General features: G+C 47.9%; 2 protein-coding genes across 2 annotated transcripts in view; one reads left to right on the top strand and one right to left on the bottom strand.

The window, feature by feature from the left end:
- Positions 1–6,777, bottom strand: part of AMDHD1 (amidohydrolase domain containing 1) — a 426,527-nt gene extending 419,750 nt beyond the window's left edge. The window contains exon 1 of the mRNA XM_069629827.1: positions 6,063–6,777. Coding sequence (XP_069485928.1) covers positions 6,063–6,208 — 146 coding nt within the window. The 5' untranslated portion in view covers positions 6,209–6,777. The remainder of the gene's footprint in view (positions 1–6,062) is intronic.
- Positions 6,778–6,815: 38 nt separating this feature from the next.
- The window catches only part of CCDC38 (coiled-coil domain containing 38), a 1,810,821-nt gene continuing 1,805,031 nt past the window's right edge, over positions 6,816–12,605 (top strand). The window contains exon 1 of the mRNA XM_069629826.1: positions 6,816–6,943. Within this exon, the coding sequence (XP_069485927.1) occupies positions 6,934–6,943 (10 nt within the window). The 5' untranslated portion in view covers positions 6,816–6,933. The remainder of the gene's footprint in view (positions 6,944–12,605) is intronic.

The raw sequence follows: 12,605 nt of genomic DNA, 5'->3' as shown, positions 1-12,605 counted from the left end.
ACATGTCGAGAAACCTTCCCGGTTATATAGAAGGAGATCATTTGTTTTATCTGATAATAATAAGAAACTGATACATTGCCAGACTTGTGTTGAATGTATCCATAATCCTTTGTGAACTCACCATTGATTGTAGTTGACGAAGTCATAGGTTTTATGTGATGATGTAGATAGATAATTTATATAGATTATGAATACTAATAATTGAGTGATTTAATATTTTTTTAAATGTACTGATTAAAAGTGTATATATTGACAATTAGGATCCAGTTTTATTGTGGACCCTACTTGTTGTGCAACCTGTGTTTTGAGCTCTGTCTCATTTATATATTGACTGGACTATGTGTTAGGCCTCAGACGGAGGATGACACAGATGATGGGTCAGGCGACAGCGAATCTCAAGGCCAGCCAGGAACTAAATAAATACGGGCATGACCTTAAAGCCTCGCAAGTGGATTGGACTCCGGGACAGGAAACCCCTCAGGTATTCCATGTTAACAGGCTCAAGTCTTTCCACAGGCGAGCAGAAGTCTCATGTCTCTTGCTAGCTTCAGAGCAAGACGAGGATGAGAGCCCGTTCCCGATTTGCTGCACAGCAACCCTCAGGATGGCTCAGTGGAGGGAGTGCATCTCTATCCAGATCTGACGACAGAGCAGCAGAGGGCCTGCAGGGCTTTGCTCCGGCAGTATGCCTCTCTGTTTTCACTGACACCAGGCGTTACACCATGGTGTAGGCCCGAAAGGGACACTGGTGACAGTATGCCTGTCAAAAGCAGGTGCTACCGTATGTCAGATACCGTTAAGAACCACATCCAGGCTGAGGTCGCCAAGATGTCGGATCTGGGTGTTATTGAACCCTCAACCAGGTCCTGGTCCAGTCCCGTGATCCTTGTCCCCAAGGCAAGTTCCCAGGCAGGTACCAAGGATTGGAGGTGCTGTGTGGACTACTGAGGAGTCAATGCCGTTACCAAGACTGACGCGCACCCATTGCCCATGGCTGATGAGCTCGTGGACGCCATAGGTGCTGCCAAATGTGTGAGCACCTGTGACCTTACCTCGGGCTATTGGCAAATAGCTCTGACGGACCATGCCAAGGAAAAGACGGCGTTCTCAACACCAGTTTAGGGTCATGCCTTTTGGGTTGAAGAATGTCCCTGCCACCTCCCAGAGTATGGTCAATCATGTGCTCAGTGGGCTGGGGGCCTTCTGTGTGGCCTACCTAGACGACATTGCCGTCTACAGTTCCACCTGGGAAGAGCATTTGACACATCTGGATAAGGTGTTGCAGGCCTTGAAAAGGGCTAACCTCACTATCAAGGCCACCAAGTGCCAGATAGCTCAGGGGAAAGTCACGTATCCTGGTCACGAGGTAGGAGGGGGTCAAATCCAACCTCTCCCCAGTAAAGTACAGGATGTACATGACTGGGAGACTCCGACCCATGCGAGAGCCTTTTTGGGCCTCACAGGGTATTATCGCAATTTCATCGCGGACTATGGAACTGTAGCCGCACCAATGACTGCTCTGACTTCACCTAAAGAGCCCAGGAAGGTTAATTGGACTGAAGTCTGTCAGAGGGCCTTTGGTGGCTTGAAAGAAAGTCTGTGTAAGGCACCTGTGTTGTGTGTGCCTGACTACAACAAACCCTTCATCGTCCAGACGGATGCCTGCGACACCGGAATTGGAGCCGTCTTGTCCCAGTTCGATGAAAAAGGGAGGGAACATCCGATCATATTCATCAGTAGACAACTCAAGGGTAGAGAACTTAGGTGGGCTACTGTTGAAAAGGAATGTTTCAGCATAGTTTGGAGCCTTATGTGTTTTAGGCCCTACCTTACAGGGTCTACCTTCAAGGTCCAAACATATCATAAGCCCCTGAAGTGGTTTATGCAGATGAAGGGTGAGAACCTGAAACTGCTCAGGTGGTCCATTAGCCTGCAAGGGCTAGACTTCACCATAGAGCATAGATTAGGGAAGAGTCATGATAATGCAGGTGGCCTTTCCAAAACGTATGTGGACCGTCTGGATGAGGGTGTCTATCTCATGGGAGATTATGCAACCTAACCTCAGTCTGCGAGGGGAGACGGTGATGCTGGAAATGCATTGGAGGGACAGGGCCTCCCTGTCCTTGTCCTGTAGTCCTATTTCATTTGTGTTCTGTATTGTTTTCTGCCCAGGAGTCCATGTGGGCAGTGCAGCTCTTCCTGTTTTTGGTTTGGTGTACAGACCCATGGGATACCCCTAAGGCACCCATGGGTGGGGGGGGTACAACCCTGTACCCCTAGTGTATGTTTTTGGACACCTGTGTGTGGCCAACAAAGCAGGGTATGGGCTGGTGGCAGCTCCATGCTGAATTTGACAGGTGCTCCGAGTATCCTCCATTTTGGGATACCCAGGCCCTGCCATTGGAATCAGTTGATGCCTGATAGGAAACGGCCACTGAGGCCTCTTGCTTTCTTTTGCTGGTTGCCTTGTTTTCCCAAAGTCCTGGGAAGCCCTGGCTCCGTCCCTTCCCCCTGACTGGCTGATGGGTGGAAGTTCCATATATGGTGTTGTTGTGAAGCCTAGGCCAGACTGGCTGGAGCCTTCCCAGTGACTGTGTTGTGGGTACACCCTTTGGGTGGGACCTGGGTGAATCGAGTGGGTTACCAATATGCACTTCTTGTTGTGCATGTCTGGTTTCTGTGTTTGACACAATGACAGACAGCCCTGCCCGAAACTGGTATGAATGCAGTGTGTAGTGTTGAATGGCTGGGTACTTGTCCCAATACCCATTCCTTGTTGTGAGTGTCCGAGAGGGATGAGTATGGCCTGAATGCTAAGTATGACTGATTGGCTGACTGCTGAATGCGCTGAATGCCCTTCCGAGTGATTGGTTGCCGGAGTCAGCAGAATGAAAGATCAGTATATCTGGGGGCCTCTCAGTGCTAAAAATCGTTCAGAAGCTCGAGTAGAAATTAACATGGAACTGAAGCTGAATCTCGAAGTTGAGCCTGAAGAAGAAGGTTGACTGCTGTCTCCCTTTGCCGAAAGCCGTCCAGACTAATCCAAGAGAGGACCTGGTTAGGCGCCCTCTTCCTGTGCTCCAAGGGTCCATCGAGCACCGCTAACCTTTGCCGAAGCTCCCTGGAAGTCAGACCCTCGAAAAGCTGCCGACCGGACACGGGGACCGCCGAGGAGAACGAAGATAAGCACCGGACATTCCGTCTACTGTCGTCGACCAGGGTTCGCAGGTTTGCATAACCGCTGGAGGCCCGTCCAAGCCATGTTGCCCAGAAGTGGGGGCTGATTGACGCCATGCAACCGACAGCCGGAGCCGCAACGCTCCTTTGCCTAAGACTTTTGATTCACGGACGCGCTTGTCCGCACCACCGACTGCCTTAACGCGCCAGAGAAGGCCAGGCCGTCAACACGCGACAAGGAGCATTCGCCAGTGGGTTTCCCGCCACCCAAAGACCGTAGAGATGCCGGATGACACGACGCCTTTGCTGGGCCACAGTTCTTCACAATCTCGTTTGCGGTCCTGAACTAGCGACATCAAGCCTTGCAGGACATTATCGAATCATCTGCAACAAGCACCGCTGGGACCGAAGCTACCGCCTCGACGCAGAGTTCACTTTCTTCGAGGGATCTCTACGATCAGTGGCTCCTGCTTTAAAGGGAGCCGCTCAAGAAGGATCCATCGACAACTTGTGATCGAACTGTGCCATTCCAGGTACGTTGCGGTGGTAGAAACATTATAGAAGGAAATATAGGACAATATATGGACTGGGCTTGTGATATATCTTTACTTTACAGGTTGGGGGGATCTCCACACATAAACTGTATCTAGGTAACGGGGCCAGTATTCTGCCAATTGTTCTAACCAACTGCTTTCCTCCTATATTTATTGTTGGTTACCTTCATTAAGTGACTTGTGTGACATTTAACCAGAGTACAGGTGATGCACTTTAATGAAATCTGATAATTGTGGTACTACTTAGAACTGTATATATATATTGGCATTGTAGATTTACTGAGCACAAAGTGAGTTATTGTAATTGTGTATATAACCTTGAACCTTAATTATATAAAAGACTGTTTTAACTAATACAGTGTGTGGACATTCCTTTGTGGGGGCTTAACCAGCCTGCATCGCCTCCCGAGAAGGTAGGCCCAGATTGCTCGTCCATTGCTACCAACAATAGAGAATCTTGACTGGGGTCCTCTGTGCCTCTCCTCTACCATATAGAGAGCAGGAGTACAGACCCCCTGCCCCCTCCAGTCTTTACAGACGATAACAGGGGTCTCTGCTGTTCTGGCTTCCAGGTACTGCAAGTCCCACTCCAGGGCCAAGATTAGTCCTTTCTCTGGCTCCTAAACACAGGGGAGGCTGGCACACAGCTTCAGGAGTCCTGCAACACAGTGAGGTTCCAGGCAACAGGGCAGCTGGCAGAGATGCATTCTTGCTCCAGCAGCAGAAGTCCCCTCCAATGGTCCCTGGGGATGACAGAGATCCCCCATGCCTTGGAACACCCCCATTCACCTCACAAATGGAGAACTCTGGAAAGGACTGCTGACCAGCAGGGTCCAACTAAATCTTCTTTCAGTATTGGAGTCCAAATGATGATTCAAGTGATAAGAGAGCCCTTCTTATAAAAGGTAAAAGCCTATACGTGATTGGACTAAAGGTAACTTGCTTTAGGCGTCCAATCTGTGCTATCGAAATGAGTAGATGTTACCCTGCGGACATCACACCCAAAGTGCTTTGGGCTAAAGCAAGTGGAGGGGAAATGAAAGAGGAGGAGACACTGAGAATCAAGATGTCAGAATCCTCCCAAAAATGTACAGATCTCCGACTACACTTCCCTGCTCAACAGAATCAAAAGCACCCAGGTGTGAGGCTACTCCCTTTGAATGAGTGTTCTTTTGATGCCTCGAACCAAGGCAGAGGCTCAATGTGCGGCTGTCCCTGGCAGAGGGTATCTGCCCACACAGAGATCCTGTCCTTTCAGTTGGCAATCCCAGCATGTGTGTGCGATATCAAATTGTATATGGGTGGAATGATAAGTAGTGCCATGCACCATACTTCCACCCATGCATAGCTTTATTCTTAGTTTATCCTGCCATGGCCACTGATTATCATCATAGTTTTGGTAGATGGGTGCATATCTAAATGTAGTTCCAACACTGCAGCGACTTGACTGTCACTGCAGCTGTGACCTCAACGTGCTCAATGCCACTGGGAGAGTTTGTGTTGCAAATTAGGGTACTGATGAAGCAGGACAAAGTTACACACTATACCTTCGGCATGGAGCTTATAAATGGGGAATCGGATCAGCAGATTAACCTTTGAGAGATTGTGTTGTGGTGTGCCACCCCTCTTAGAGAACAAGTCCCTCCTAGGGCTTGTGCTAATGTCACATGGCTGTGACTATGTGACTTACAGAATAAAAGGGTTGAGCTGTTTCTGGCACGTCAGTCAACACCAACTGACTCATGACTGCAGTGGGGCTCTTTCTGTTGCGCAATGCTGGCACTGCCTAACAATCGGAGGGCCTGCCTGAAGGGACCTCCAATGACCGTGCCCCTGCTGGGCAACACTGTCCCTGTCCATTGACGTGTAAGAAGACTCTGCATGAATTGTTCCTGGAGCCCCGGCCAGGCAACTCCGTCTGTGTTGGCCTGGGTGCCCCCACACCATGATCCGATTGTGTGCTCACGATCACGCAGGGTGATCCCTGCATCTGATTAGGTCTGTTGGGTGCCCCAGCAAAAGGTGTCTCTGGGCCCTGTGTCCAGGACACTACAGGCGTTACCCATATCATTTTATTACTTAATAAATATTTAAAAAGACAGAACTTTAAAACCCTGGTCAAATGGCAAATACTCACAGTGCTGGATTTTTACAGGAAACATTTAATCCAAAACTACAGGTCCCAGGATGCAAAGAAAAAGAAACAGGAACGAATCAACACTTAACGGGGCATGCATGGCTTAAAGGGCAATGCGTTTACGACCCTGAACACGTCTGTCTACAAAATCATTTTTAAAAAGACAGCAAGAAAAACTAACAACGAAAACTTACTTTCCAACCACCACGCTAACTTTTTCCAGAACAGGAAGATTTTGCATGCTTTCTTTCGTCAAAAACGTTTCTCCATTCGCACACACCAGCACCGCCTGCTCAGCATTCTCCAGCAAAAGCGCATATTCGGAGGACATGGTGGGCATGAAAGCAGCAGCAGCAGCAAAGTCTCCTGCGCCTCCGTTACAACGCTGCTCTCTCTCTCTGCGGTTCGGAGACTGTAGTTAATGTTTCAAAGAGCCCCAAGCAGCACAACTCTTGCGACAGGAGCAGGTAGGCCAGGCACTGGCCTACACACACGCCAGCAGCAACTGCAACCAGCACCACCCACTGCCCTTTGCCTCACAACCTTCCCCCCAGGCCCGTTTACCGCGCGGCCACGCACCTGCTATTCGGCCTGTGAAAATAAATAGGGACAGCCGGCTGTCCTCTTTCACGCGGGTGAACGTTCACTTCAAATAAAGTACTAGTTCGGCCAAATGCGGAATACCTTTTCAGTTTCTTTCATGAAAGCGCACTTTATGCTTAACTTGTTTAATAATTAGCACAATTTGCCCGAAAGTCGCAGTTTGAACAGCCCACACGTTGTTGTGACGGACGGTCGTCATCATGCCTCCGCTCTGAGAGAAACCGGTGAAACTGCCAGACACACACACGCATGACGCAGCGTTCAAAGTTCTGTCCCGCCGCCGATGACGTCACTCAGCATTCGAAATGACGTCGGTTGCGTCTGCTGACGTTCGAATCAGCCAATCTAAGAAGCGTTGGCGCCGGCGTCGGTTGGGAGCCAATCCCTGGCAGGTTCCCGGGTCCGCCTCATTTCTCCTCACCTCGCAGGGCTGACTGCTTGTTTGGGCGGTGCGTGTACAAGATGAGTGAAGGTAGGGGGCGCTCTTTTACCAACGCTAAACGACGAATCTGTTGCGAACCAAAGCAAAAGCCTCCTCTACATGTGTTTTAAAACGCAAAATGTTTTTGCATGCACCCTTCTTTGCTTGAAATATAGATTGAGCGTGTACCAGTTAGTTAACGCAATAAGCACTATTACATTTCTCAAAGGTTAGACTTTACTTGTATGTGTGTGGAAAATTCCACATATTACTTTTCATGGTATGTCTGACTACATTCACTGTTGGCACAACAATATATGTTTACTTTTGACCATACAGGTGGCGCTAACCAGCAATAAGAAATCAAAATATTGTTGGGGCTGAAACTTTGTTCTGGCTGTCTGGGTGCGGGTAGGCCTCAGGGACTGCGAGTGGTGCACCACAAAATGCACGGACACGGAGCGATGCACTTCACATCCCTTTATTCAACTTCAACATATTCTGCCCCGCCCCACCTCCCTCAACCCGTCACATCCCGTTCTCCCACGTCACTTCCCCTTACCCCAACCACCCGCCTCCCATAACCATGGAAACGTCAACGTGACATCTCCCCCTTTTTTAAACAGTCACCAGGGCATTCACAAAAGGTGAGCATCTGATGTGGGTCTTCAATCCAGCGGCGTGGTTTGTTCCGAGCTTGCTGGGGGCGTGAACTAGCAAGTTCTGGCGGACTTCCACTGACCTTGCACTCGGCGAGTCATCCGTGTCCCTGTGATCCCCCTGATAAGGATCGTCCGAGGCATAATCAATGGGAATAACCACACGCCCACTCAGTCGGCACATTCACAGCAAGGTGATTCCCTTGAAATGCGACGAGTTTCGAGTGACGGGGCCTCCCGGGCCCTGTGCTGTAATCATGGATCCCTTCTCCTGCATGACCAGCAACGGTTCCTCATGGAAGGTAGAGGTGTGCTTGTGAGTCTGTGGTTGCTTCACTGCAACAACATATCCCACCTCGATATGCAGTACCCACGCCCCACTCCGCCTATCTGCATACTCCTTCATGCATTCCTTGGCGGCTTCATCTCGTTCTCTCATGTCTTTGTCGATGTCTGCTCCCTTGGCTTGGCCTGTGGGAGTCTTGTCTGAGTGTCTCTTCCGAACATGACTTCAGCGGGGGTTCTCCCAGTGGTACTGTGGGGAGTGCCCCGATAGTCTCTCATCAACTGGTTCAGTACCTGTTCATAGGGCTGCCCCGTGAGTTTGGCTATCTAGAGCACCCTTTTCAGGTTAGCCATAAATTGCTCTATCATCCCATTGGCCTGAGGCCACAAAGGGGTTATTTTCTGGTGATGAAATCCCAGGTAGTTCGCAAATTGTGTGAACTGGTGCCCGTTGAACGGGGCCCATTGTCTGTCTTGAGCACACTTGGGATACTATAGGCAGAGAACATGTGGTCAAGGGCGGGGATGACGTGATGAGCGGCTGTCGAGGATATGAGTTGAGCCTCCGGATAACGGGAGTACTCATCCATTACCGCCAGCACGTATATCCCTCCTTCGAAGGGCCTGTAGAAGTCGGCAGCCACCGCTTCCCATATTCCTTGTGGAAGCTCCAACATCTTCAAGGGTTCTGGGTGTCGGTTCAACGTTATGAGGCTACATGTGGGACATGACTTCAAGGTTTCTTCCACCATGGAATCCATATTGGGAAAGCAGACCTTCTGGCGTAGCATGCGCTTGGTCGACACCATCGCTCAGTGATTCTCATGGGCAAGCTCAATGATTTTCACTCGTAAGGATGGCAGAATTAACAGCATGCAGTCCTTTATGAGCAGGCGTTCATCGGATAACGCCAATTGGTCTTTCACCTGCACCAGCCGTTCCACCTCGGTGTGTACTGGGTCCCCGGCTGCTCTTCCCCTCTCTTTGGGCCTTCTCCACATGCCCGATTCAAGACCCTCGCAGACGGTTTGACAGGCCGGGTCATTTTCTGTCTCCCGGGCTACCATTTCGACTACTGAGGGTTCCGGCGTGCACCCCTCACGGGGTCTTCCGGACAGAAAGTCTGCTGGGTTATCTCCTTTTCCCGGCCGATGCACGAGCTCGAAGGCATAGTCTCGCAGCTGTAGCCCCCATCAGGCTATTCGAGGTGGCATTTTCACCGGGGGATTCCCATACAGGAACAGTAGTGCCTGATGATCTGAGATGACTCAAAATGGTTTGCCGTACAGGAAGAGATAGAAGTGCTCACACGCCCATACTACGGCGAGGCCCTCCTTTTCTGCCTGAGAGTAAGCCTGTTCTGTGGTAGAGAGACTCCGGCTGGCAATGTTGTATTCAAGTGGTGAATGATGATTAAGATCATTTGTTTTATATGTTTTTTATAATGCTTTTATGATGAATAAATAAAGGAAATTGTTTTATAATCAAAGCTGTGTGATATACAGAAGTGCCAAAATTTTTTTTTTTTTATTTTTTTTATTTGATATGGTTAAAAATTTCAACCTTTCAAATTCAGAGTATCACAAGTTTGCCACACTTTAAACAATAAATTATACAAAACAAAACCAAATTACAAAATTACAACTATATGTCTATCAGCTTATCTTAAAATAGATATATTGCTTCCATAAGCATAAGAAGGTATAGTGATTTCATTATATTCTGTTACAATTTCATAAAAGGATTTCTCAACATTCTTTCTAAAGTTAAGGGATCCTTTTGATTAAAAAGCTGGGGGTTGCGTAACTAAATTTTAAAAGTTGACTCTAAAACACACAACTTTAGAGGGACTAAACAATATAAAAGCACTTCGACATCAATTGACATCATCCTTAGCAGTATATGGTAACACTGTTTGGACAAATTGAGTTAAAGCAATATGTATTACTGTTCTGTTGCTCGTGATCAAGGCAATCCATATTTCATAATGTGAGCGCAGACAAAAAAATTGCATTACATTTTTGAAATATTGTTCTCTCAATCCAGACAGAGCCAAACATTCTACAATTACGTGGCTTAACGTCTCAATTTGATTCAAATTAGTACAAAACCGACAAAAAGCTTCACTTTTGGGAATGATTCCCCGTCTTGCTAAGATTTGATTGGTTGAACACAAATTCAATCGTATTCTTAACATGGTGGCACGAACCACACTAGACGGACATTTAAGCAAGTAGTCGCTCATCTGTCTAATTTTTTTATGAGGGAAAACATTGATGTCAAAGTCAACATAGCCAGAACAAACCTGTTGGGTTATAATCCAATCATGACGATATAAACTTGTTTTGGCTTTATTCGGATTAAAGAGCAGCATCTCTATAGAAATATCTGCATCCACAAGAGCATTTAGCACAAACAGCCTCCAATTCTTAGAAAATATATCTGATGAGGAACACGTATGGTGGCCAACGAGTCCTAGAATGTTATCTGATTGTAATCCCAATAAGAGTTTACGATAAAAATTGCAAAATTTCCACAACACCTGTGCATGCATTGAGGTCAGGCCCAATTCATATCTTATTAACCATATTGGAGTACAAGACGGTAGGCAAAAGACTGTTTTCCAAAACTTTCCTTCAAAGTAATCCCAGTATCGTCTTTCCCTGGGCGGGAAAGTTTCAGCCCCATAAGACAGAATTGGGACGACTTTCTGCATATAGAAAGTCTTGACATGACTTGTGGTAAATTGCCCATACTTGGATAGGATAATTTTGGCTTGTGATGTCAAAGCCATACTTTTGGCTTTGATAGTGTCCTCAAGGATCGAGTTTGTTCTTGACCCTGAAAATGGAAGGCCCAAATATTTATAATGCAGTACTTTCTTCAAAGATAGAGTGGACACCTTCCATTGGTAATTCATCATTTTTGGATTAGCTTTTCTAAGACAAGACACAATTTGCGTTTTATTTGTGTTAATTATTAGATTGTTCTTAGTCGTGTAATCCGATAATTGATTCAACAGCTCTTGTAACCCATTTGGGGTAAGGGATACCAATACTAAATCGTCCGCATACAGGAGCCACATAATCTTTTGGGAGCCTAGTTTCGGTGCATCTGCCATGCAGTCCTGTAGGCTTATACCCAAATCTAGCAAAAACAAATTGAATAGAGTTGATGCCAAAATTGATCTAGGCAGTTTTTTTACCCAATGACAAAGTAGATCCAGATCATTTAACCTGTCGTGCAGAAGGGACTGTATAGAGAGGGGTAGTCAATCTGTCTTTTGTTTGCTGACTATGGCATATGCGACGACATGCGTTTGCGAAGGGTCACTCGGGTCCATTTGAGCCAGTATGGCCCCTAGGCCTACCGGGCTGGCATCTACATTAGTTCTTTTTGGCGGCTGGGGTCATAATATGACATACTCTCGGCCTTGGCAACTCTTTCCCTGATGACTTCGAATGCCTTTTGGCACTCATCCATCCAGTGGAAGGTAGGGTCTTGTCTGGTTAGCAGTCTTAGTGGCTCGCTTACGGTTGCAAAGTCCTTGATGTAGCGCGTGCAGTAGCTGGTGAGCCCCAGAAAAGAGCGCTGCTCTGAGACGTTGGCTGGGGGCGCAGTGTCATTCAGTGCCACCACTTTGCCGGGATCCGGTGTCATGCCCGACTCCGAAAAGATGTGCCTGAAGAATCTCAATGTGCTTTTTCGGAATTCACACTTGTCCCTATTTAGAGTGAGGTTTGCTGCTTCCAGTGCTTTGCACACTTTCATTAGTGCCTCATCATGCTTGTTGACGTCCATGCCGAAGACCAGGATGTTGTCGCTATAGTTGAGGCAGTTTGGTATGTACTTGATGACATTGTGCACCTCAGCCTGAAATATTTCTGCAGCCGAGGATACACCAAAACTTAGCCTCTTGTAGCGGAAGAGGCCCAGGTGCGTGATGAACATGGTGATGTTCGTATTTTCGGGGCTCAACACGAGTTAATGATAGCCTTTCTGTAGGTCCAGTTTGGAGAACACTTTGGCCCTGTTCAGGAGATGGATCATGTCTGTGATGCGTGGGACTAAGTGTCTCTCCCTCTGTGTGGCTTGGTTGGGGCGCCTCATGTCCACGCAGAGCCTGATTGCTTCTGATCCCTTTTTGGGAACCAGCACTATCGGGGACACCCAGGTGTTAGGGTCGGTGGCCGGATCGATGATGTCCTGCTCAAGCAGCTTGTGCAGCTCGTCCTCCACTTTTTTTGGGATATTGACAGGGATCCCTCGGTGTAGCTTTATGGATCTGTTCTTTAGCTTCCCAATGCCCCTGAATATGCGTGGGTAGAGGTTATTGATCATTTCCACCAGGTCAATGTACTTGTGGACCATGTTGTATAAGATGTGGATGAAGCTTAAGACACATCCTCTGTCCGTTTCAGTTGCCAAGACGTGAATGGGTATTTTCCTCTCATGTCCCTTGTATCGCCGAGTACCACCAAACTGTCCTAGGCACTTGAGGGGTGTCTTGCCACCATAGGCGTATATGTTCACAGTGGCAGGGCTCAGTTTTGGTTTTGCGGGCAGTTCCTTAAAGACGGTTTCACTGACGACATTTACCGTGGCGCCTGTGTCGATGAGGAATTCTGTAGGCTGTTCATTCAGTTTGATGATCAAGGCAGGACTGCGCGCTATGGCTGTGGGATTTCCAAAGAGATACACGTATGCCTTCTTCTTTTGGTCGCTTCTCGACGAGCTGGGGTCTGAGTCGGATGGTGATTGCGCCACTA

This window comes from Ambystoma mexicanum, chromosome 12, assembly GCF_040938575.1.
Source record: "Ambystoma mexicanum isolate Mex_15411 chromosome 12, UKY_AmexF1_1, whole genome shotgun sequence".
In the NCBI taxonomy this organism is placed as follows: Eukaryota; Metazoa; Chordata; class Amphibia; order Caudata; family Ambystomatidae; genus Ambystoma; species Ambystoma mexicanum.
This window is presented reverse-complemented; position numbering and strand designations above follow the sequence as displayed.